This window comes from Clupea harengus, chromosome 19, assembly GCF_900700415.2.
Source record: "Clupea harengus chromosome 19, Ch_v2.0.2, whole genome shotgun sequence".
Taxonomy (NCBI): Eukaryota; Metazoa; Chordata; class Actinopteri; order Clupeiformes; family Clupeidae; genus Clupea; species Clupea harengus.
Window position 1 is genome coordinate 18,827,497 of NC_045170.1, and position 27,004 is coordinate 18,854,500.

General features: G+C 45.1%; 2 protein-coding genes across 2 annotated transcripts; one reads left to right on the top strand and one right to left on the bottom strand.

The window, feature by feature from the left end:
* Positions 1–329: 329 nt before the first annotated feature.
* On the bottom strand, positions 330–2,303 carry s100a10a (S100 calcium binding protein A10a). The gene is made up of 3 exons (XM_012828910.3): positions 2,186–2,303; positions 932–1,094; positions 330–608 (listed from the first exon to the last, which is right to left on the bottom strand). The coding sequence occupies exons 2-3, from the start codon at positions 1,070–1,072 to the stop codon at positions 444–446; spliced, it is 306 nt and encodes a 101-aa protein (XP_012684364.1). The 5' UTR covers positions 1,073–1,094; positions 2,186–2,303; the 3' UTR covers positions 330–443.
* A 119-nt stretch (positions 2,304–2,422) lies between these two features.
* trim46b (tripartite motif containing 46b) lies at positions 2,423–26,838 on the top strand. Its single transcript, XM_031585881.2, has 12 exons — positions 2,423–3,613; positions 7,726–7,981; positions 12,008–12,158; positions 13,626–13,824; positions 15,067–15,213; positions 16,466–16,561; positions 17,079–17,332; positions 19,601–19,722; positions 20,328–20,666; positions 22,029–22,258; positions 22,793–22,860; positions 23,552–26,838. Exons 1-12 carry the CDS (start codon positions 3,590–3,592, stop codon positions 23,994–23,996), a joined length of 2,331 nt encoding a protein of 776 aa, XP_031441741.1. The 5' UTR covers positions 2,423–3,589; the 3' UTR covers positions 23,997–26,838.
* Positions 26,839–27,004: the final 166 nt, after the last annotated feature.

A 27,004-nucleotide genomic window follows, 5' to 3' on the forward strand; every position in this document is an offset into this window, starting at 1 on the left:
TTGATTCAGTCGTAGTAGAGCCTTGCAAAATGGCATTAGGAGCACTGGGTGGAGCCAGAGGAGTCTTCCGAAGATGATCTGTCTCATGTACTACTGTCAGGGCAAAATGACAGTTGTATCAATATGACGAAAAGTTATTTTTAAAAAGTTACCCACTGCAGCTTTAAGAGATGTAGAGATGGAGGCATTCAGAACCTCTGTAGACCTAACACTGGAACACTATTTTATGGAGTACATGTTAATTACAACACAGCTACTTGGAGAATTCCCACACACATTGTCAGTATTCTCTCTCTCACACACACACATACACACAACTAAAGACACAGTTTTTCAAAAGTCTGTAAACACATATTTTATTACACAGCATAATTACAAAAACTACAGCTCCTATATCCTCTCAGCTTATATCCTACTTTGTTCTCTTCTCATTTCTGTTTCCTTCACTTCTTGGCTCCTGTTTTCTTGAGGTGCATCTGATAGCACTGTTCACAGGCGATGGACAGGCCAACCACCAGAGACACAAACTCCTCAAAACTCACTTGGCCATCGCCATTAGCGTCGAGATCCTTCATGATCTTGTCCACTGTTGCGGGGTCTTTCTGAGACTGAGATAAAGAGAATAAAATTACATTTTCATCTTGTGCAATCTTATCATTAACATTATCATTATCATAATCATCACCATCATCAAAATCAACATCGTCCCCATTGCCTTTATGTGACATTTACAATAACTTTGTGACACTTTTCATATATTTCCACTTTCCTGTAAAAGATTAACCCACTACTCATTAAAAGCACAGTGAAGATAAAATGTGAAGATTAAACTAGGTGAACTATATTACGTTTAGGAATGTATGGGATGATACTGGATACAGAATGTGAGTGATAAGAATAGCAGGACAGATAAAAAGAAAAGAGAGCATACCTTGAGGAAGCCGGCCAGCTCGTTTTCCATGAGGTCTTTGAGTTCCTTGCGGCTCAGCGTGTTGCTGACTCCCTCTTTGGAAGCATATTTGTGGAACACCATGATCATGGACTCCATGGCTTTCTCCAGGTCAGACGGCATGGCTGCAGAGTAGGGTTTGACACTAATGGAAGAAAAGAGGTCTTTAGTTGAAAGAAAGTACTGGATGAGACTGAGTTTTAGAGTTTGTGCTAGTATAAAGAAAGTCCAATGTGGTGCCATGAAGCAACTGATTCAGAGCTAAAATCTACCATGCGATTACTGAATGAATGATGCTCACAAGATACACTTCCTCACAAAATTACCTCACAGCTCAACCATACCTTCAAATCCACAAATCAATATTTGAGAGACACATAAATGGGATTAAGGGGAACTCATATTAAAGAGTTTGTCAGTGGCAACCCGGGAGAGGAGTTTGAGAGAGTTTCTTCACTTTTGTTATAAAAGACTGTAATAGTCATGTTAGCAATCAGTTCTGATTTGAAAAAAATAGAGATATGGAGAGAGAGAGAGATATGACATGGCCTTTAGGCATACCCTCGAGTGCCAGAGACATTGCATCATTGTAATAATGTGTGCACACGGGACCCGGTCATTCTCATGGGCCACACCCTATGGCCAACACTGCAGTAGAACTTTGCTGAGCCACATGCTAGGATATGTTGGGTTTTCACAACTACAGCACAGACAGAGGCAAGGCTGTTGAGACTATGGAGAGAATGAGTCAGGGCAAGTCAAGCCAGGAAGGTTGGCAGAAGCAGAATGCGGAAACGAAGGTAACAGGCAGAAAAGAGAAGTTGTTCAGGAAACTTTGAAAATGTTGTTTACATTCATGAAAATAATTAGGGCGGATCGATAAACTACACTGTGACGAGAAAGGACAGTTGGACAGTTGTAACAGCCTAGACGATGCAAATTGTGTCAAACCACACTGACGGTTACAAGTGTGATCTTAACACATATGAGTTCGACTTCGCTGTATAACTATGCCGTGTGGGCCAAGTTCACGTGTTAAGGATCTTCCACCTTCTTAATTCACATTCCAAATGATAATTAAAGTATCAATTTCGCACAGAGCCTTTGTTTTTAGTTCATTGAGCCGAGGTATGTGCGGCAACATTACACTTTACCGACAGAACAATAGCATAGCCTACTTATTAAATAACAGCCTGCCTGTCAGTTGCAGTTAAGTAGTATTTATTCAGGTCTTACCGGTCAGGAGACAGAAAGCAGCAGTGTAGAAGAGGTGTTGAAATGGTGGGCTGAAGTTGAGAGAGGCTCACCCACCGATTTATAGCAGGCGCCGCCCCAGTGCCTGTTGCGTTGATGAGTGTACAGGAGTGTGTGTGTGTGTGTGTGTGAGAGAGAGAAAGCGTAGGCTGTGTGTGTGTCACTGTGCGCTTGCGTTATCTCTGTGCATCATTGCCCAACGACCATCCCCATGAATAGTTGAGTGGATCAGAAATTAGAAGCCGAAGAACTTTGCACATCACTGCAGATGGTGTTAACAGTTGTTAGGCGTACAGAAACTTCGTGGAAAGACGTTGGGCTGTATACTATATGTCGGCAGTAACTCGTAGTTTTCTAACAGGCTTATCATGAAGTTCCTAGTCAAACGATAATAAACCAATACTGCCAAACTGATAAGATGTAGCAGGGGGAGTGAACAGCCTATAAATCGTTAAGCGACTTTTGGTCGACATTAATCAGCATAGGCTGTGAAAGTGTGTGTGCGCTTGCTCGCTTGCTTATAGGGAACCAATGTGTGGGTCATTTTGTGTTTGTGTGTGTGTTGCTGTCATGTAAATGTGCCCACGGTGGCAAAACATTCTAAAAGTGGTTAGAGAGTGGTTAGATAGCAAATTAGTTAGTATAAAATGACCAATCATCTCTATTATTTTAAAGATAATGTTAGTTTGGCCTGTCTTTAACCCTACGATCAGCACTATAGGTTTACATTCCCTATCGTGCGCACTTGCATGAGAAGTTGCGCCGCTAATTTACGGAGTGTGGTGTCTGAGATGAACTGTAGATCTAGATGAGGGGTTTTCAGATAGGAGGGTGCTGTAGAGGGAACTACCCTGTAGGTGACTGTGGTGTCAAAGAGGTTGTGTCACTTGGGTTGCTATGTCTACCCCTAACCCAAGGAAAGAGCAAATGCAGCTGAAACTAAGGGCTGATGTTTCATTTATATTTGCTGGTCAGTAACAAGATAGGACATTAAGTGGGAAATAATTCTAGGATTACGTTTAATGCTTGCATTACATTGAGTTACTTCTCCGAAGAGATTTAGATTTGATATACCAGAAAAAGTTTAGATTAGTGAAGCATGTCATTCGTCGCCTGTATTGTTTCATCACCAATAGGCTACGTGAAGAATCAAATCGCGCGTGGCTTGAGGCAGAACAGGTAACGGTGATAGGCTGCTCTCCTCCAACTCTCATTCGCATCTCCAGGCTGGAAGTCAGGCTGTCGGTGAATCTCTTCCGTTTGGATGTGCAGGCGTGTACCGTTAGGTTTAAACTAGCATTTCAGTGGGACGACGGGGTTCTGAATAAGTTAAATGGTGGAGAGAATCCTGAAGAACGGTGCCAGAATTCAACATCAATCTACATAATGGACGCCTTGGTTCGCATAAGTGTGAGTAGCCTAAAGATGATCAAAGATGAGGCCACTGTTTTATTTAACCCTAGATTTATACCCATTTGATTGGTACAATTGCTTGTTTTAGTAACCCGATATTGCTGAATCATTAACAATCCACGTAATAATCTTTATTCAGGTCTTCTACAATAGCATGGATGTTTTTTTATAGCTTAATCTAACATCTTGCATTATTAGCCATTAGCAAACCACAAGAAACACAACGATTTGGATGATACTCTTGTTAGTGTCATCTTATTCTGATGTCTCGTAGGTTACTCTAAAAAATAGGACAGTCCAGTCTGGCTATACGATTCTTGCAAGTGTATTTTTGTAAATAGAAAGAAGCCGTGACATCTGCTAATGCCTGAACACCTGTTCTGCCGGGCATTCTCTTCTACTGAACACAGCAGCTTTTTTAATTTTAAATAGGCCTAACAACTTAATTTGTTTGGCCTAGATTCAAGGTATTGCCGGTTGCTATATCGTTTGAGTGAATGCACTGCCGAAGAACTGCTTAGCTGACGCATTGGGCTAGCTGTTAGTTTTACCGAGCAGCAGGCCTTGTTGAATGTAATTGCAACACAGATCTGAATTATTATTTCGAATAATGAAATATGTACAGTGAAATGTATTTCGGGGTGACAAGGGTAATAGGATGTTACAGGAAATTAAATATATCGCTGATTAAAAGCCGCTCCCACAGAAAGACTGCTGGAGCGGATGTGAGTTTATGGGTGCTGATGTACGGCGATGCTCGTTACCACGGCAACGGGATGCAGGCACGCGGAGGCCTTGCGCTGCAGATAGGGGAGCACTGCTCTCCAGCGAGTCTGCGGTGCAGCAATATCCTACTAACCCAGATTACCCTACGAAAAGAACAAAAGCCGTGCGCGCCATTGCTATTAAACCAAAACTGAGCACGCTGCAATGCAAAATTGGCCACCCTCCTATATTGGCCTGGTCAAATCGTTGTCGTGTGCAGCACATCTCTTGCGCTTCGCGAAGAATACACTCCGCTGGGAGCAGCGTGCCTTTTCGAGGGGAGGACAGCAGCATCGCTGTCATGGCGCCCGTGTACCAGGTGAAGGTAAGACCGGCCCACTGTACAGTGTCGTTACCGGGTCATATTTGTGCACTGACCTCAACGAACATGCCGAAAACCGCGTTAACGGGCTAGGAATAATGGACGCGCACGTATGTGCCACCATGTGCTATCGAAAAAGACTGTTGTGGTTATCACGAGGATAAAAGGATTCCGGATGACGTTATTGGCTAACTTGACATTGGAGAAAGACAGGCGCTGGATGGGACAATGTCGAATGTCCAGTACAGATCATCAGGCTAAAATGGTTATGGATTTAACGTCCGATAAGCCTTTCGGGTTTTCATAGACGTGTTTTGTGTTGTGGCATAACTGTTGAACCTAAAGGTTTCCCTGGTTAGCGAGACTGCTGTCTGAACTGTTATGTTTGTTTGGGCTTTAAAACAAAACCTTTGATCTGCAGATTAAGCCAAAGAGTGAGACAACGTGTGGTGTGTAATGTGGGGAAATGGAAATATAGGAGATTGCATTAATTCAATCAGTGAGGGAAGGTCTGAGTGGTTTTAACATTAATCTGATTTATGTGTGTGAGGAAGGCACTGGGACAGGGGGGTTGTATGTGCTGTGTGTACCATGCATTCCAATGGGGATCGCACCTTACAATCGCCTTCATACATACTTCATACCAATCGTTAATTTTTCACCTTTGGTGAAAGTTGAGTAGAAATTGTTTGTAAACTCAAGATTGCAATGGATTGGAAAATAACAAATGGAGCTAAAGAATATGTGGAATTCAGTAAAGTTTCATGCAGCAATTATCTTTTGAACTAAGAAGCAGTCATCAGGGGCTCCCACACTCACGACATGTATAATAAATATCTTCCTGTAACATGCCTCTGCTGCTGGCACACAGTCCAGCAGCTCGACGTTGATCAGCTTTTTTCCAGTTGCTTGTTGCACATTTGTGTCAAGGACATTTGCTGCTGCAGTGGTACACTACGGATTAGACCTGTCAATATTGGCTCTCAGTGAGAGGTATAGCGCCCCCTGTCATCTACTGAAGGCACCATCCCCATGTGGCTCTCATGCTGGTGGGCCAAAGATGGGTCACTGCTCTTCCCCCTGCCCCTTTCAACACTGCAACCTATGACCAACAGGCAGCTCCATGACCTATTTGAATAGACTCAGATGGCATTTTTTCCCTGGGGTGTTGCATTATTTCTGCAGCTGTGTCCTAATTGTTGGGGCTTCATTTTAGCATATTAGCCTGTGTAAGTAAAGCCTGGGTGCTGTGCATGGGCCAATGATGAATGGCAAATCTTACCCAAGGGCAAATACTCCTGTTGAAAGGTATATAACACATGTACTTATTTCCTATGAGTCTATATCATTTACATGATTATTTTGCTAAGAGAAAGTGTGTACTCTTACTCTGTTAGAGTTAAATAAAAACACTCTTAATAATATTAATTAATAACACTATTGATAATCACATTATTACTCTATAACATATTCTATATGTTGAAGTATTTCTACCTAAGCGTGAATTGAGAAATCAAAAGCCAACGCCCTGCTGTGCTTTATGTTTTGTACATGCACATTTGGTAGGTGATACTTAGACTCCAGGGAATGTTGAAAGTAAAAGCATGAGTTATTTCTTCATGATGTATCTTTACCTTCACTTGAGTACAGACTCTGCTCTCTCTACATCTCCCGCTGTGAGGGCATGTACTTTGGAGTATATGTGCCCCCTGTGAATTACTGTAGATCCCTGACCTAAGCATTGCAAACAAGGGTTTGTTTTGTAAAAATTGCTTTAGTCATTAGTTCAGTGTCCTACATCTTTGCAGAGATGCCACAACAGTTACTCCATTCCTGTTCACCTTCGGGAGGGTTATAATGTTGCTGGATGTGTTGTTTTGACTGGTGCATACCAGGAGGCTCAGCACAGCACTAGCTGGAGCCTGGAGAGAATGAAGCATCTGAGAGATCTGTGAGATGGGGTAGCCCATATACATTCTGTATATGTCTATATATGTCTATATATGTCTATGGTGTAGCCCTCCTGCAGTCTTCTTCTCAGCTGAAGACCTCAGGCACATGCTCTGGGCTTCACACGGGCCTTAAATCATTAACGACTGGGCATATGCATTTTTAAGTAATGTGGCTGTGACAGCCAATGGCATAGATACACTTTATGTATGTGAGTGTGTGTGTGTATATGTGTGTGTGTGTGTGTGTGTGTGTGTGTGTGTGGGTGTGTGTGTGTGAGAGAGAGAGGCTTTTTTGTCTTGCAGCTCTCACCTGACAGATGGAGGAATCTGTTTCCTTCCCTCGTAGCCCCACTCTTCTCTGACTCCACACTACCTTCCTTCTCCAAGAACAGTCTTTCTTTAATATTTCACTTCTGGCACCTCTTTCCCCTTTGCTCCATCTTTTCTCATCTCTTAAGTGTTTGTAAAATTAATGCATTATGATGCCATGTGATCATACACACCCCAGAACGACCCCAGAATGTGTGTCTGTGTGCGAGTGGCTTTGAACAGGGACAGGAATGTCTTTGAAACATTCCTTAAGGGTGACTGTTTGAAGATGAAGACTCTTTGTAAACACGCTGCTCGATTGTTGGATGTGATGTGCTTTACTGAGCCCCTGGGAATATACTCATCTTCTCATCATAGTGTTCAGTTTTCACTATCATAGTTTAAAACAGCATCAGAATGATAGCAGTGAGCTTTGTAATTAGTCACAGAATGTAGTAGATCCAATTGAAATGATGGAAAAACATAATCGTCTTAGCTCTTAATGAGATGACTGAAATGAAGTGTGTAATCTGTTAACACGATGATCTGTTCCGCATCCCAGCTACACGTGAAGAGCTTGTATTTGGTTTCCAAAAGTCTACGAGTTCTTAGTGAATGAGGAGAACAAAGTCAAGTGATTGAAGTGTAGTTAACATGAGGCCCTCTTTCCTCCCTCACTCTCTCTCTCTCTCTCTCTGTCTCTCTCTTTCTCTCTCTCTCTCTCTCTCCCTCTCTCTCTCTTTCTCTTTCTGTGCCTGAAGTCTAACCTGAAGAACATGGAGCAGGAGCTGCAGTGCCCGGTGTGTAAGGGCATGGTCAAGCAGCCAGTGGTGCTGCCCTGTCTGCACAGTGTGTGCCTGCTGTGTGCCTCCGAGGTGCTGGTGCAGAGCGGGTACCCCCCGCCCGACCTGCCCCCCGAGCCCAACTCGCCCGCCTCCACGCCCAACACTCGCTCTCCACGCCAGGCACGCCGACCCCTGCCCAAAGCGGACCGCGTGGACCGCCAGCTGAGGACAGGTGTGTGTGTGTGAAAGTGTGAGCATGAGAATGTGTGTGTGTTTGTGTGTGTATGCGTGTGTCTAATGCCCAGTATACACTGTACAATTTTGGGTTGTTCCAGACACAAAGATGAGCAACCTAAAATAAATGTGGCGATGTCTTTGATTGTGGCTTCAAAGCAGTGGTCCTACGTCACAGTGTGACGTTCAAAGATGGCCGTTGTCACAGTCTTGTGACCATCTCACAATGTGTCTGCTGCTATGACCTACGTCTACTAACCAATCAAATAGAACACAGCAAAGACTGACACACTGATCAATGCGAGACCGGCACCGAACCCATGATTCAGCAGGTGTTATCATCTTACAGTATGCATACATTAGACTTGATGTACCCTAGGTTATTAGATCCATGTTGCACAATGTGGTTTGCAATAAACGTATAAGATTGCCGATCTAGGTGCCATAAAGAGTGAACAAGTGAGGGTGTGAGTGCATTTGTGTGTGTGTGTGTGGGTGAGTTAGTGTGTTAGTAAATGAGTGTATGTGGCTGATGGAGATAATTTCCAAACACTGTTCATGACTTAGGAATGTATTAAGCAAGTGCCTTGTATTAATAATTACCTTGTATGAATCATGTGCTTATGTAAGCAGGAACATGGCTTTTCTGTGTTTCTGCATGTGTGTAACTTAGAATATTAGGTGCCACTTAGTCTGCATATGTACAAGAGCATGTTTAGACCAGAGGAGATAAGAGGGGGCGAACTGTGCTTCTTCCGACCTTGCAAAACTTCCATCCTTGCCTCGGACGTTAGAGATCCACCACGTGGTTATCCCTGCTGAAAACTAAACTTCTAAACTTCTGTCTAATTTATATAAACCTTGCGCAATGTGTTTATCAGGGCTTCACTTTCAGCCTTGTGCTGGGAGCCCAATTGCATCTGTTGTTTGTCTAATAAATATACCTATATGCAGCTCCGGAGTCCTGAGGTAACTAGGGTGAATTTTCACCTAACAGTGGCAGTGGCGTAACGTAGTCACGACGGGCCCAGGTGCAAGATATTATGATGGGCCCCCCTAGTGAACGCTAGTTACTATCGTAGCGTTTCCTACCTCTGCACCCGCGTCTAAAAAAAAACGCTAAACAAAGATGTTTGTTATCGATATAAATAGTGTTTAATTAATCAACCTTACATATTTCAGAAGCGACGGGTGGGTACACAATGTAGGTTACCTGTTGCATGGTCGCTGACCCAACACTGAGGGCAGCGATGCTGATCCCAGCTGAACTGCTGCACTGCTGCTAGCAGGGGGGTCGTCCGTAGCGGACTCCGTGGGCTGGCGACCCAACTAGTTGACGGGCTAGTTAAAAAGCCAAAATAATCTAATTTAGGCAGCTTTGCCACCTTCTCCTCCTGTTCTTTTCTCTCTTGCCTTTTTCTACTTCCACTCTTACGCTTAAAAGGCATTGTTATGAGTAAAGTTGTGCTGTGCTCAATGAACTAGGTTGTCGTGACCTTCGAATTGGCTTAACTATAGCGTATTGTATCGTCACATGATCAAATAGGGACTTGACATTGGACAACAACATACATATTACCCAGTAATCATCAAATAATACTAAAGACTAAAGACTAATCACAAAAATACTAAAGAAAATAAGAACTTATTCATTTCGTTGAATAGTTTTTTGATAGTTTCTATAGTGTATGTAGGATAAGCATATGATTTTGTTATAAATTGCTACTATTTTCCCCCAAAACTTATAAAAACCATGACCGAGATAAGTTTGCCTTTTCAAGAGCATATATAGCATTATACACTGCTATCAGTGTAATAGCAGTTTGTCTTGAACACAAGCATAACTGAGAGGCAAAAATTTGATGCAGTACTTGGGGGGCCTGTGTATATCTTTGAGTCCGGCTACGGGCCCAGACACCCCACGGGCCCAGGTGCAGCCGCACCTGCTGCAACTCCTATAGTTACGCCGCTGGTATGTGGGTGGGTGAATTAGTGTGTGTGTGTCAACAGATAAATGCATGTGTTGATTCTCATCATGATATTGGATAGATAAGGTTTAAGAAAGATAAGGTGTCCTGTCTAGCCATCTTCGTATCAATGGGAAAACGCCTATTACCTATACAGTGCCCTCCGCAATTATTGGCACCCCTAGTGAATATGAGCAAAACAGGCTATAAAAAAATATGTCTTTGCTGTTTATCCTCTTGGTCTTTCACTCAAAATATTCACAAAAATCTTACCTTTTCATTGAAGTAAAACTATTGAAAGAAAAAAAAACTGTTGACATTAAATAAATATTTTTCCCCAAAACATGTGTGCCACAATTATTGGCACCCCTTAATTTATTGTTTTGTGCAGCCTCCCTTTGCCAGGATAACAGCTCGGAGTCTTCTCCTATAATGCGTGATGAGGTTGGTGAACACATGGCACAGGATCTGAGACCATTCCTACATGCAGTATCTCTCCAGATCCTTCAGATTCTGAGGTCAACGTTTGTAGACTCGGCTTCAGCTCATCCCACAGATTTTCTATGGGGTTTAGGTCGGGGGACTGTGATGGCCATGGCAAAACCTTTATTCTGCGGTCGGTGAACCATTTTTGTGTTGGTTTTGAGGTGTGCTTCGGATCATTGACCTGCTGGAAGGTCCAACCACAGCCCATTTTAAGCTTACTGGAGGGGGCTGTTAGGTTTTCATTTAATATCTGCTGGTATTTGATGGAGTCCATGATACCATGTACCCTAACAAGATGTCCAGGGCCTTTGGAAGAAAAACAGCCCCACAACATCAAAGATCCGCCACCATACTTCACATTGGGTATGGGGGTCTTTTCTGTATGGCTATGTTTCTGTCTACGCCAAAACCACCTTTGATGTTTGTTGCCAAAAAGCTTTATTTTGGTCTCATCTGACCATATAACTCGGCCCCATTGAAAGTCTGACTTACATTTGGCAAACTGTAGGCGCTTTAGTTTGTAGTTGATTGACAGCAGAGGCTTTTTTCTGGCAACCCTCCAAAACAACTTGTGGTGATGTAGGTGGCGTCTGATGGTAGTTTTGGAGACTTTCTGACCCCAAGACTCAACTCACCTCTACAATTCTCCAGCTGTGATCCTTGGAGATTCTTTTTCCAGTCGAACCATCCTCCTCACGGTGCGTGGGGTCAATGTACACATACGTCCGCTTCCAGGCTGATTCTTAACATCTCCTGTCGCTTTAAACTTCTTAATTATTTCCATGATAGTGGAAATGGGTATTTTCAACTCTTTAGAGATTTTCTTGTGTCCATTTCTTGATTTGTGCAGCTCCACAACTTTCTGTCGCACATCGTCACTGTGTTCTTGGGTCTTTCCCATAGTGATGAATGACTAATGGAATTTGGCCTGTGTCACCTCATATTTGTACGCCAGTGGAACAGGAAGTCATGGTTGACCTCTTAAGACTTCCTTATCAAACAGGTGAACTTAAAAATGTAAAAAATGACTGTAAATATACTTCAGTTAGATTTTAATTATAAGATTTGTCTAGGGGTGCCAATAATTGTGGCACACATGTTTTGGGGAAAAATATTTATTTAATGTCAACAGTTTTTTTTTCTTTCAATAATTTTACTTCAATGAAAAGATTTTTGTGAATATTCTGAGTGAAAGACCAAGAGGATAAACAGCAAAGACATATTTTTTTATAGCCTGTTTTGCTCATATTCACTAAGGGTGCCAATAATTGCGGAGGGCACTGTATCTCTTGTGATGTGTGTGATGTTTATCTGACCCAGCTTATGGTGTGTGCATCTTTGTGTGTGCCACGTGAGTGTGTGTGTGTGTGTGTGTGTGTGTGTGTGTGTGTGTGTGTGTGTGTATGTTTGTGTGCGCGCGTGTGTGTGTGCATTTTTATGTGTGTGTGCATTTTTGTGTGTGCGCATGTGTATGTGTGCGTCCATGCATATGTGTGTCTGCACCTGTGTGTGTGTTTGTGTGTGTGTGTGCTTATGTTTATGTGTGTGCCTGTGTGTGTGTGTGTGAACAGGCTTTGGCACCTACCCTGGGCGCCGGCGTAAAGATGGTCCTCCTCAGGTTATGCTGTTTCCCTGCGTGCCCTGCGGCAGGGACGTGGAGCTGGGGGAGAGAGGGCTGGCCGACTGCATGAGAAACCTCACACTGGAGCGCATCGTGGAGAGGTGACGCAACACACTCGCTCACACACATCCACACACACACACACACACACACAGGCATCGTGGAGAGGTGCCGCAGCACACTCACTCACATACATCCACACACACACACACACAGGCATCGTGGAGAGGTGACGCAACACACTCGCTCACACACATCCACACACACACAGGCATTGTGGAGAGGTGACACAACACACTCAGTCACACACATCCACACTCACACACACATGCATCGTGGAGAGGTGACGCAACACACACTCGCTTCCACACCCATCCACACACACACAGCGCAACAAACATACTCACACTCACACACCTATTGTATATGTAGCAATGTGAACATACCATGTTAAGTTATCACTGTTTTCAGAGCATTATTGGGGGACTCGCACGTACACGTTGGAGGTTTCGATGGAGAGCTGGAGACTTCTAGTTCCCTTTTGAATGGGGACACATCATACGTTGCCAAACTGAATTGTGGTTCAGTAACTCCGCTTTGCTTGCACCAGCTTGAACTAGAAAGTTGAGAAAGTTCAACTTTTCAAGCGGAAGCGCAGTTGTCAGCCAATCCAATCACATTATGTAAATATTCCAGCCCAGGTGTCTGCCACTCAAATCGTATTATGCAAATATTCCCCAGACAGTTTGGTTCCCCTCACAACAGATTTAAAAACTGGAGAAGATTATCATCATAATGGGGTAATAGTAACAACTTTTGGTGTGTTGGGTTAAAATATAAGCAAGCTAAGACAAAATTAGCTAACTACCCACAAAGTAGACAGCTTGCCTGCAAAGTTAAACAGTGTGATTTGTTGTTGACCTGTCAATCTCTCTATAACTGCTGCGTTAATAGAGCCTTAATCGGCACTCCCTCAAACGTAGAGCAAGCCCACCATCAAGCGTTAACCTAATCGGAAGGGAAAACAAGCATTGATAAAGTCTACATGGCTGCACACATCCTTGTACTTGCTCTGCTTAGAGTTGCATTGCAATGTAAATAAATTAGGTTTATGGCTATGGTTATGATTGTAGTATTTAGTAGATGCTTTTGCCCAAAGTGACTTACAAAACATTAAAAAAGAAATTAGAAAACGGCAGCCTAATGAAAAATAATTCAAGAAACAATATTAGGTACCAATTAATAATTTTAATAATAATAATAATAATAACAACAACAATGCCAAACTATGACTATCTATTCTATAGAGTAAACCTCAAGCAAATGATCTAATTAGACATGACAAGTAGAAAGGTGAGTTTTTAAGCACTTTATTTCTTACCGCGATGTGAGTTGATATGACTGAGCTCAGTTGAGTGACTGTGAATAGAATGATCTTGTGGAAAGTCACACTGTGATGTACCAGTGATGGTTGTTCAACGATAGGCTAGTATTAAGCTGCTTTTCCTCCATTTCTCTGACATTATCTCTGTCTGTGTCTGGCTCTCCTCCTCTGCCTCTCTCCTCAGGTATAGGCACACTGTGAGTCTGGGCAGCGCTGCTGTCACGTGTCAGTTCTGTAAGCCTCCTCAGCCCCTGGAGGCCACCAAGGGATGTGCCGACTGCAGGGCCAACTTCTGTAACGAGTGCTTCAAGCTCTACCACCCCTGGGGGACCCCCCGCGCCCAGCACGAGCACGTGCTGCCCACCCTCAACTTTAGACCCAAGGTACAGATTCCCACCTCCACCTTCACCCTCAAATTCATTCCAAAGGTACAGATCCCCACCATAACCCCCACCCTTAACTTCAGACCCCCACCATAACCCCCCCCCCCCCTAACTTCAGATCCCCACCTTAGCCCCCACCCTTAACTTCAGACCTCCACCATAACCAGACCCAAGGTACAGACCCCTGCATTGGTCCAATGGTACAGATCCCCACCATATCCTCAAGGTGCAGACCTCCACCTTAGCCCCCATCCTGAACTTCAGATCCAAGGCACAGAACCCTACCTTCAGCTCCACCCTCAGTATCAGAGCTATCTGTAGGCCCTGTACTCAGCATTCTTTCACACCTCATTTCAGTTTGAGTGGCAAGCAGAAATAATTGAAATTATATTTAGTCTGCAGATTTAATAAGGATTTGTATTAATCTCCTGGGTTTTTCTCTCTATTCATGATTGAATGGCTTTTCTTGTAAGGATTTGTGAGAATGTTTCCCCTGTGTACAGAAATATAAGTGGCTTAGTGGTTTGTTTTCATGATCTGTCTACTGTTGTACCTCTGCAAGTGTATTCATGTCTCATTTCCCCTTGGTCAGGGTTTCAGTTTAATAACAAAACCACCGTGGCTCATTGGAGTTAAAGGCAGCAGTCTGTTATATAAAACCTAGTATTTATTCAGCAAGAAAATTGTCATTTAATAAAAAATAAGGTTTATGTTTATCTCCAGGGGTTTCTACCCTTGACAGTAGAAAATTGCTTTTCTTGTGTAGATCTGTGAATGTCTCCCCTGTGTCGTTCATTTAATGCTTAAGAGCCTCTTTCAGTGCTTTGTTTAGTGCTGCACGTCTGCAAGTGTATTCATGTTCGGCTAAAGTCCCTCAGGCTAAACTTTCAGTTATTTGAGAAAGCCATGGTGGGATTACATGCAAGTGGAGTAGATACCACACTTAATTACTTCTTCCTCTCTGATGAATCCCTTCTCTCTTTCTCACTGTGTTTATGTGTATGTATGTGTGTATGAGTATGTTTGCCTGTGTGTGTTTGTGTGTGTGTGTGTGTGTCTTTGTGTATCTCTGCATGCATATGTCTATGTCTATGTGTGTGTGTGTGTGTGTGTGTGTTTGTGTGTGTGTGTGTGTGTGTGTGTGTGTGTGTGTGTGTGTGTGTGTGTGTGTGTGTGTGTGTGTGTGTGTGTGTGTGTGTGTGTGTGTGTGTGTGTGTCTTTACACACCCCACCTCTCTGTAGGTGTTGTCATGTATCGAGCATGACCAGGAGCGGCTGCAGTTCTACTGTAAATCCTGCCAGCGGCTGCTCTGCTCTCTCTGTAAGCTGCGCCGCGCCCACACCGGGCACAAGATCATCCCCATCACTCAGGCCTACCAGACACTCAAGGTAGGAGATTTAATCATAACCCTAGTCCTAACATTACACACAAGATCATCCCCATCACTCAGGCCTACCAGACACTCAAGGTAGGAGATTTAATCATAACCCTAGTCCTAACATTACACACAAGATCATCCCCATCACTCAGGCCTACCAGACACTCAAGGTAGGAGATTTAATCATAACCCTAGTCCTAACATTACACACAAGATCATCCCCATCACTCAGGCCTACCAGACACTGAAGGTAGGAGATTTCATCCTAAACGTAACCCTAGTTCTAACATTATACACAAGATCATCCCCATCTCTACCAGACACTGAAGATTATACACAAGATCATCCCCATCTCTCAGGCCTACCAGACACTGAAGATAGGAGCTCTACTCGTACTGTCTGATCCTAAATTGAACCCTAGTCCTGACCTGTACTAACACACAGCAATGTTATGACCATGACAGGAACAATGGGATCTTGTTTAGCTAATTGTCACGGGGCCAGCAGGTGGAAGATTGAAATCAATGGAACTCTCTGGGTGTCGTGTATAATGTGTTATGCTTGCTGGCTTTTCAAAAACAAGGTCTTAACTGTTTATTGCCTTTTGGTCACGTTTCCACGATCGCACATTTGGATAGAAAACATTTGGGCGGACAGTTGTTTCCATTGTGTTGCTGTTCAGTCGCTTCTTACCGTGTAATTATCTCCTCTGTAAATGCCATCTTTTTAATCCTTTAAGTACAGAGCTACACAAGGTCGTTGTACATTTACATTTACATTTAGCAGATGCTTTTATCCAAAGCGACTTACATATGTGCGACTTACAATGTATACACATTTTACATTTACACTGATGGCACACTGCACATCAGGAGCAATTAGGGGTTCAGTGTCTTGCTCAAGGACGCTTCGACAGGGAATCGAACTAGCAACCTTCTGATTACTAAACGACTTCTCTACCACTGTACCACTGTCGCCCGTTGTAGTTAATAAATGCTTTCATGAACTGCTTCAATAGTTGTAATGAGCAATGCAGATTCTACCCCCCAGGCTTCTTGCTGAAATATGACGCAATATACAAATAGAAATATAAAATAACAAACACATATGACTGACTCAGTAGTGACTCCTGTTACTGTCACCATGACAGTTATGTGTTATTGCTGCCACTGCCCAGAGGCCTGGCGATGTAGGGATGACTGAGCATGTCGCTTCCATGCAGGAGAGCTTGCTGAATATCTCAATGTGTGATGTCGTCACAGGACAAGATCACCAAGGAGCTGAACTACGTGCTGTCCAATCAGGACACGGTGCTGTCACAGATCACCCAGCTGGAGAACGTCATCACCCAGACAGAGGTGACTCACTCGTTCTGATCTTTAATCCTCTCTGCTATCTTGTCCTCACCTCTCACGTCTGGTCCAGTGATTTTCCCAGTACGCACACCCAGACGCAACCTTCAGTGCTGTGAATCAATAAAAGAAATCATGTCAGGACTGCTGATTTTGTATAACATTTGTCAAATATATTTACATGGCTTCATCTTGTCTGGTCTATGCTGGTGTGTTGAATGAGCAATAATGCAGTAATGTTGAGGTAAATGCCTACTGTGTGTAAATGCCTACATTTATCACTGTGATTGTATATTTAGGCCCCCTCAAGATTCTATAAGCTCCACAAAATTGTATAGAATTTTTCACATTTTCCGTAATTTAGCTAAAGAAAGTGTGTGTGTGTGTGTGTGTCTGTGTGTGTGTGTGTGTGAATATACGTGTGTGAGTGTGTGAATATACGTGTGAGTGTGTGTGTGAATATACGCGTGTGTGGGTGTGAATATACGTGTGTGTGTGTGTCTGTGTGTTGGTGTGTGTCCAGGTGAACAGTGTGTCTGCGCGGGAGCAGCTGGTGCAGTGCATGAGAGAGCTGACCGCTCTCATCTCCGAGCGGCAGTCAGGGCTCACCCAGGTGCTGGAGGCCTCGCGGCAGAGGCGGGGCGAGGCGCTGGCCAATCAGGTGGCAGAGAGGCGGAGCCTGCAGGAGCACGCGGGGCTGCTGGCGTTCGCTCAGGAGCTGCTGAAAGAGACGGACCCGTCCTGTTTCGTCCACTCCGCCCGCCACACACACAACAGGTCTGTGTCACACACTCACTCTCTCTGTGTCACACACTCACGCTCTCTGTGTCACACACTCACTCTCTCTGTGTCACACACACAACAGGTCTGTGTCACACACTCACTCTCTCTGTGTCACACACTCACTCTCTCTGTGTCACACACACAACAGGTCTGTGTCACACACACTCACTCTCTCTGTGTCACACACTCACTCTCTCTGTGTCACACTCACTCTCTCTGTGTCACACACTCACTCTCTCTGTGTCACACTCACTCTCTCTGTGTCACACACACAACAGGTCTGTGTCACACACACAACAGGTCTGTGTCACACACACTCACTCTCTCTGTGTCACACACACAACAGGTCTGTGTCACACACTCACTCTCTCTGTGTCACACACTCACTCTCTCTGTGTCACACACACAACAGGTCTGTGTCACACACACACACGCTCTCTGTGTCACACTCACTCTTCCTTGTTCTGTCACACTCTGTCTCATTGCCTTCTCTGTCCCTCAAATTACATTTTAGATTTTTAAATGTGACTGATTGTAACGTACCCATATTACTAATACCCTGAGGAAAGCATATTGGACAGAACATATACTGAGTCACATCAGACCGTGCTGACAGCAGACTATACAAATGACACGGGCTGGCACTACTAATAATTACAGAATAGCAAAGAATACAAATTGTGTTTGTTTGTGTGTGTATATATATGTGTGTGTGTGTGTATATATATATATATATATATATGTGTGTGTGTGTGTGTGTCCATGCGTGTGTGTGTGTGTGTGTGCTTGTTTGTGCGCGTGTACCTCAGGCTTGATTCGGAACAGTACCAGCAAATTATGCAGAGAGTGTAGTGTGAGTGTGTGTTTGTGTGTGTATTTATTTCTGCAGAAAGAGACTGAATGAGTGGGTGTGTGTGTGTCTGCATGTGTGTTGGGTCTGCCTGGCTGTTTTGGGCGCTTAAAATATCCCCTCCTCAGGGGTTGCATGTGGGATATGACCTCTCTCTCCTCCTCCTCCTCCTCCTCCTTCTCCTCTTCCTTCCTTTCTCCCTGTCAGCTTGGGGGTAGCAGGCCCGTCCCAAGTGTGCTCTCATGATTTTATTTTCTCCCCTCGTTTTCCACTTGTCATCCCCTAAAGCTGATGTGTCCATTTTTATTTAGCTTTTTCTGTAACTCTTTTCTGCCTTTCGGCTCTGATGTAATTTTCCTTCTCTCTGTTGAACTCTGCGAACCTCTCACTTTTCTTTCTTTCTCCATCTCTCCATCCCTCTATCCCTCTGTGGTACACATCCTCTATTCATCGTCTCAAACGCTGAAGCCAAAACATTTCCAGTCTTTGACCTCTAGAGGGCGCACTCGTACCACGGCAATTAGAGATCTGCTGTCACAATGCCAGACTTCACTGCAGATCTCTTGTCTCCTGCAAGTCATTAAATCTTTCCATTAAGACAGAGAAATATATCATGGGAAACGTTATCATCATGATAGGAACAATAGGATCACGTTGCTAATTGTCATGGGGCCAGCGGGTAGAAGAAGGAAATCGATGGAAGACTCTGGGTGTTGTGTATAATTTTTGGTTATGTGATGAGTACTGCTCGATGCTGCCAGGCTGTTATCGAACACGCACACGGGCGAACCCTGACATTCAAGTCAATCGATCTGTTTTCCCCGTCTTTATCTCTGCTTTCCCTCGCTCTCGTCCGGTTGTTTCCACCGTCTCTTTTTCCTCTACACCCTCCTTCTTCTCCTCGCTCCCTCTCTCTCTCTCTCTGTCTCTCTCTCCCTTCCTCTGTCTCGCTCTCTCTTTTTCTCATTCTTTCCATCTGACTCTTATCTCTCTCTCTCTCTCTCTCTCTCTCTCTATTTCTTCTCTCTTTCTCCACTCAAACAAACAAGCGGGTGCCAGTCTGAGAGACTGATGATGGCATGTATGACTCAGTCTTGTTCTCTGCCTGTCTCCTCTCTCTCTCTTTCTCTCCCTCTCTCTCACTCTTTCTCTCTCTCTGCCTCTTTCCACATTCTCCCTCCATCTCACCATCATTCTCTCGTTCCCTCTGTATCACTCTCTCTGACCCTCTGCTTCTCTGTCTGTCTTCCATCATCTGTCATCCTTCCCTCCCATCATCTGTCCCTCTCTTTCTCTCTCTCTCTTTCTTCATCTCTGCCTCTCTATCCCTCCCATCTCTCACTTATTCCTTCTCTCACACATTCTCTCTCTCTCTCTCTCTCCCTCTCTCTCTCTCTCCCTCTCTCTCACAGGCTGGCCAAGTCTATCGAGTCCCTGCAGTGCTTCTCTCTGGCTGCAGATCCGTCCTTCCGTCACTTCCAGCTGGACGTGGCGCGCGAGCTCAAGCTGCTTTCCGAGCTGGACTTCATCCAGGGTGAGCCGTCCGCCTGCCTGGCCCAGCCTGGCCTGTCTGTCTCCCTCCGTGTATGCCTGTCTGCCTGCCTGTCTGTCTGTGAGCCAGCAGACAGGCCAGAGCAGGACACAGGATGGGCTGTTTCCTCCAGGCCCAGCTAGGCCCTGACTCACAGCGACGCAGTTACAAGAAACGAGATCAAGCGGCGCTAGGCCGACTCAGGCTGAGAGCACTACAGAGAGCGGCTCTGTGTTTGTTCTTGCTAATTGGTAATTGGTACCAGCTCAGACAACAGCTGACTTTGTAATGGGTCTGGAACCGATCTGGTGCTGATCAGACACAGATCCACCAGTTCCTGGGCCACATCTATTCTACACTCAGCAGCTGTTTGGGTTTCACTGGGTTCTAGGTTCTGTTCCCACAGATCACCCCTTACACTGATGAAACAGTTGGCTGTGTGCTGTAAAGCAAGCTATAAACTCTTCCTACGAGATTACCTATGTTATCCGTTATTAGCCGTACTCTCAACAAACAAAATCAGTTTATGAGTTAGCCTGACTGTTGCTGTGTTTCTTTTCAGTGTGTTCAAGTCGATGTTCTGTAACAAAAACTACATTTCCCATCAGCCCCTCTGGCACCTGTGATTGACACCCAACGCACCCTAGCCTACGATCAGCTTTTCCTGTGCTGGCGGTTGCCACAGGACTCCTGCCCTGCCTGGCACTTCTCTGTGGAGTACCGTCGCCGAGGGGTGGTACCAGGGGGAGGGGTCAGAGGTGGCATCCGTGGCGGATTGGCGGCTGCCCGCTGGGGCTGGCAGCGATTGGAGGAGGTGAGCGGCAACAGCGCGGTGATTGACAGGCTGGAGATGGACAGCGTGTACGTGCTGAGGGTGAGGGGCTGCAACAAGGCCGGGTACGGGGAGTATAGCGAGGAGGTGTACCTACACACACCACCAGCTCCAGGTGAGAACACACACACACACACATATACTATACATATATACACACACCCACACAATCTCTCTCTCTTTCTCACACAAGTTACACATATAGTTACCATAGATACAGCACAGTGTAATACAAACAGAAACATACACACACATCCTAATTAAAGTGTACACACACATTCACATCTGCGGTCCTTTCACTTGTGGATTTAGGCTCATCAATTAACATTCTGCTACTCATGTTGCCACCCATGATCACTAACTCATCTCTCTTTCCTTCTGCCCATCCCTCTCTCTCTCTCTCTTTTTTTTATTTCCTCTTCACTCATCCTCAGCTCAAAGCCTTATCCATCCCTGTTCCACCCCTCCTCTTCTTTTCTCCTTTCTTTCTCCCATTCTCTCTCCCATCCCTCTCTGTGCCATCCTGCTCTCTCGTCTTCCTCCATCTCTTCTCCAGAGGATGAGGGTGCTGCTCCTCTCTGCATCTCTCCTCCTCTGGGGTCTCCACCTCTCTCCTCCTCCTCCTCCTCCTCCTCCTCCTCTCGCAGCTAAGTGCTCGCGCTCAGATTTCTGCTACGCAGAGTAATATTTTGATGATTCACGTCCGCTCTATGGTTCTCCAGCCTTGAGTCTTGAGGCTAAGTCTCGAGTTGTGCAGTCTCTCACTTTATGCTACAAAATGCTATGTTTAATATGATGTTAAACACACTCACCTGTGAGAGACTTCAGGGCTATTTCTTCAGTTGGTTTGTACAAGCAACAAGTCAACTCTGGGTGACCTATATTGTAAAAAACCGTCAAGAATACTAGATGGTATGTGAAATCAAAATGTATGGAAAGTCATTATGCCAGTAGTGTGGTATACAACACTGTCTGCATTGTGTATGCAAACATATGCAAGTTGGCTCAACAGTCACTGTTGTATAACCCACTTCAGTTAAGTGACATGAGGGTTAGTGTTGGTAGGGAGATGAGGCTCAACACAGAGATGCGTTCAGGCGATCCCACGCCGCTCTGAGCATCTCACCCTCCCGCTGCTCTCCTCCTACTCCCTGCTTCCTCTTTCCAAAGGGACACTTCCTCCTGTGGTTTACCTGCCGCCACTAAACGGTGGGAAAACTCCCCTTCCTGCGCTCTCAAGTTGTTTCCAAAAGACCTGTTGTTGTTGCCCCCTGCTGTCCCCCCAGGGTTTTTTTCTACCATGTACCCCTCCTCCTCTTTTTCTTCTCCTTCTTCTAATCCTCCCTTCCCTCTTTTTTTCTCTTTGGCACTAACACACTGACCCAACGGTTCTGCCCTCTGGTGCTGTGCCCCCCGTCTCCTCCTCCTCTCCTAACTCCCCCGCACCTCCCTCTAACCCCACCCCCACCCCCCCCAGTGTTAAACTTCTACTTGGACTCTCGCTGGGGTCTCCATGCCGACCGGCTGGTGGTAAGCAAGGAGCAGCGCGGCGCTCGGAGCATCCCGGGCCTCTCGTTGCTGCAGGCGGCCGACCGCGCCCTCACTTCCTGTCACCTGACCGCCGACTTACTGGTGGGGGATGTCGCCATCACACAGGGGCGCCACTACTGGGCATGCTCAGTGGAGCCCGGGTCCTACCTGGTGAAGGTAAGGATAGCATCGTGAGGGAAAGGGGCTGTAAGCTTGTTTCAGAGAGTACATGTGGGTTTTAGTTGCTGGAGGATTGTAGAACAGTTGTGGGAAGGTTATGGGGAAGTCATTAGAGGGTTGTGGGATGGCTTATATTAATACATACATCGCACATTTTACAGTTTTTGCAGATACGCTGAAATGTGAGAGTCTTGGCACAGAGCAGAATGGTACTGCCCCATACTGTGGCTCCAAATAGAGATATGTTTCATATACTGGCATATGGTTCTCATTTGAGACAGAATGGGCTCTTATACAGTGTTAGGTGAAACAACCCCTGCTGTTGGACCTAATAGTCAGTAATGCTGGTATGCGGTTTACATTGATACAACACCAAAAATGGAGAGGAAAAATATTTGGATTGGATTGTTTAAACCCTGGTCGGTCTGTCTATTTCCATCTCTTGCACTCTCTCGCTCTCTTTTTCACACTCTTTCTTTCTTTCTCTCAATCGCTTTCACATCCACCGTGTCTCTCTCTTTCTCTCTGCAGGTCGGAGTAGGCCTTGAGTCGAAACTGCAGGAATGGTTCCACCTACCCCAGGAGATGGCTAGTCCGCGGTGAGGAGGAGGGGAAGAGAGAGAGGGGGGTGGACAGAGGGGAAAGAGAGAGAGATGGACAGAGGGGAGAGAGAGAGACAGATAGAGATGGAATGTGAGAGTGTGAGGGATGCTAAGAGTGAAGAAGAGAGGGATGGAAGGAGAGAGGGAGGGAGGGAGGGATGGAAAGAGAGAGGGAGGGAGAGTTGGACAGAGTGCAATCCAAAGCCATTTGGATTTGGTGGATAAGGACAGATTGGAATGGATGAAGGTGGGAAGGAACAGGCATGAAATGATCTTAGATGAAGCATTTTTCAGTGAAAAAATATTGCAGTATTACAACATCACAAAATGCGGCAACACCCTGTTGAAATCATAAATGAGACCCATGTGCATACAATCAAGGATGCCAGAAGAGTTTAAGCAATGCGCTTTTATTGCATTTAAAGACATTCCGTAATACTGTGAGTATGTGTGCTTGTGAGAGTGAAAGAGAGAAGGAGAGAGAGTGAGTCTGTGTCTGCTTTTGTGTGTGTGAGAAAGAGAATGTGAATATGTGTGTTGTGTGTGTGTGTGTCTGTGTAAGTGTAAATGTGTGTGTGTGTGTGTGTGTACATGTGTGTGTTTGTGTGTGTGTGTATTGATGTGTTTCAGTGTGCATGTTTGTGTGCATGTCTCCATGTCTAATTCACCCCCTCTTTGCTCCCTGCAGCTATGACCCAGACAGTGGCCACGACAGCGGGGGAGAGGACGCACTGGACTCCCCTCCTCCGTTTACCTTCCTCACCATGGGCATGGGCAAAATCTACCTGCCGCCCAACACCAGCGCTCACCACGGTTGCCCTAGCAACGGCCGTGACTCCGGCATCTCCGTTAGCAACGGCCCCACCTCACCCACCGGTGCCACCTACCCTCTCCCCCCTCGGCTCGGGGTGTGTCTGGACTTTGAGAAGGGGCGTGTCACCTTCTACGATGCTCATTCCCTCCGCCCTTTGTGGGAGGGGGCAGTGGACTGCTCCGCCCCTGTCTGCCCCGCCTTCTGCTTCATTGGGGGAGGAGCCCTGCAGCTCCAAGAGCTGGTAGCCAATCGCAATGCGGATCAGACCCCCGTCAGGAGGGTCACCATCCAATCCCGTGTCATCAAGATGAATAAGTGAATTTGTTTTGCAAACTTTGCTGTACTTATTTACCTAATTCTTCATTATGATAAAAGAGACCTCCTAGCCTCAGTGCTTTTGTTTTTATAGTTCCTGTATAGGATTTTGTTTTTATTCTAACAAATATGCATATGTAACTAACTTTCTTACTCTGTCGTTATTGTTAAGTTGTCTTGGACGCTAGTACTAATTCGCTTTGAAGCCGTCTCGCTGAAAAAATGACACCTATATATTTAGAGTGTCATTGACTCTAGTGTGTAATAGAACAGCAGTATGTGTCTGTAGATATATGCAAGAACATTTATTTCCCTACGATTAATCACTTTCCCTTTCTTTATTGTTCAGGTTGTGGCCAGGCCATGACTTGCGCTTGCTCTCTGTCCGGTTCTATCAGTGTCAATTTTTTCCTGTTTGGTAATACTGCCTTTCGGAAAACAGAACACACCAACTCCTCACTGCTACTCAACACATCACCATGCAACCCCACCTCTCCACCCCCCTCCCCCCTCCTCTCACACACGCACACGCACACACACACACACACACACACACACACACTCTCCCCACCTCCCAACCCCCGTTGTCATGGCAACCAAAGAGGTTAGGCGAAGGGCCTGCCCAGAGATCTGGCACGCAGATGTCAGTGGAAGTGGGTATCCAAGTCAGCGGGGAGCTCACAAACACAGTGGGTATTTAGTGACGGCGTCTTTGATAGAGTTTGGCAGGACAGGGGGAGGCTGTGGAGCGCAGTAGGCCATGGTGTGGGCTCTCTGCATAGCCCCCCACACACACACACACACTCACACACACCCACCCCTGAGAAACACAATGCCAGTGCAGAGCTTTACAGAGCCTTTCAGGGCCCTGTGAGCTGTTTAAACCGGAGTTTCAGGTGTTAATTGTGTGCATTGAGTAATGCTCGTATAGTCCTTCTGAAGGCTTATGTAGTCCTTATGAATGTTCAGGTATTAATCATTGAAAAGGGGGGGCTTGTCTGTAGTTGTCATCTACATTATGTTTGAGATTGTCCTTGGACAACTCTTTTGTGAATTAGTGCAGAAGTAGTCCTTCTAAGGGGTTCTTGGCTTTACAAGGCTTTGGCAATGTTGATGGAGGAGGAAGAGTTTGACTTATATGTATGTATTTTAGATTACGCCTTAGTAATCCTTCAAGGATAACTTTCTTTGTGAAAAGTGCGTATGCAGTCTTTATAAAGACCGGTGAAGCATTTAAAGAGAATGAGGTGTAGAGGTTATTTATTGACGTATGCGCGAGACCATTAAGACACGATCCGCTTTTCTCATCCCCTCGGAGTCTCTCCGTGGGTTCTGGTATCAGGTTGGTAGGAGATCAGATAACAGGATTGAGTGAGGGGCATCTGTCCTTCATTATGCTGGCCAGGGGGACTCGACACGCTAATGTATTTAACCAGCATTATCAGAGCTCACCGGCCAGCAGATCGTGTTTTTGAGAGCAGCGAAATCAGATGCGTGCTTCAGCTACGAAGACATTAGCCTGTACTAATCCACTCCACCTGTCCTCGAGAGTGTCTGTTTGATCCTTCTCCCGTTTTCGCCTTTTCTGCCCGAGAAGACGAATACAAATACTGCTTCGGAACATGCAAATGTGCTCTGGTATGGCTGGATGCAGAAAAGGGATGGCGATGCCATAAAATGAATCTTACACTTTGGATGATCATTCATGGTTAGAAAGTAATGGTTTGTGAAAATGTTATTAGCAATATTGAGAAATATGGCTCAGCAGACATTGCGTTGTTGCCATTGAAATGTCTCCTATTACTTTGGAATGAAATTCCTCTTAAATTCCTGTCATTGCTTTGTCTGTGAGGCCACTCAAAGGATTTTAGTGAAAACATTTACCTGCCAATTCAGTTTAGTGGCGAAATCACCACTACACTCCAACTTAATGTCTCTCCCATATTTCTCACCTCCGTAGGTTACGGTGTTAAAGAGACACGAACTCATCTTTGAATTGAACCCATATTCCTGTTTCACGATCCAGGCCCAACGTGCCGGATGGACGGTGTTTTTTTAAATGGTGCGTTTAACAGGTTTGTATTATTCTTAGCATATCCTCCTCGGCTGCAGCTGCTACATCACAGAGCACATCTGCAGAACGAAAAGGTTATGTGTGTCTATAGGGGTGTTGTGTAGGCGTAGTTTTATAGTCACACACACACACACACTCAAAGTTACATATGCCAAAAATGTAATTATCGTGTTCACGTACACAATGATTTTACTGTAGAATAGGCTACGCACTTGTGTGTGTGTGTGTAAGTGGCTATGGAAATATTATGTATGAAATACGTATGTGGAGGAAATGAGGAAAAAACCATCGGGACTATGAATGCACTGATTGTGGGCTTCATTTCTAAAGACCCAAAACATGTCTTTGATTAAGTGTTGGACAATGAAATGGAAAACGGAATGCAATACTTATATACTAATGTTATGTGTGTGTAGGCTACGTGGCGTATGTACGTGTGTGTATGTCTGAGGGAGTGCAAGAGAGAGAGAGAGCGAGAGAGAGACTTGCTAGCCCTTTGCGTTCTCCAAATCATCTTGCTTCTCATTGGCTGATGCTGCTATTGCTTCTACTGTGATGTTTTGATTAAAGCGAGGGGCTCAGTTGGGAAGATTGCTCCTGACTGGACTTTGATTTGGCAAGCTGTGCTTCCACTGAATGGCTGTAGACTGTAGCAATCTAAGTTCCATGTGCACCGCTCCTGCAGGCAGAACGTTTGTGAAATAAAGTCGGAATTGAATCGAGTTGACTAATATAAAGATTAAAAAACAGTCCTGAAAATGGAGAAAAAGCATGGCGTTATTGCTGTCATTTGTTGTGTGATGTGTCCTTTGAGTTTAAACAGAGTGGTGTTTATTTCAGGAGAGAAAAAAAATCTGTGCCTTTTCTTAGATTCCTTTCGTGTGAGTGAAATGACTCTCCCTGTTGCCGTCGGTAGCTCTGATTCATGCTGTCAAGGT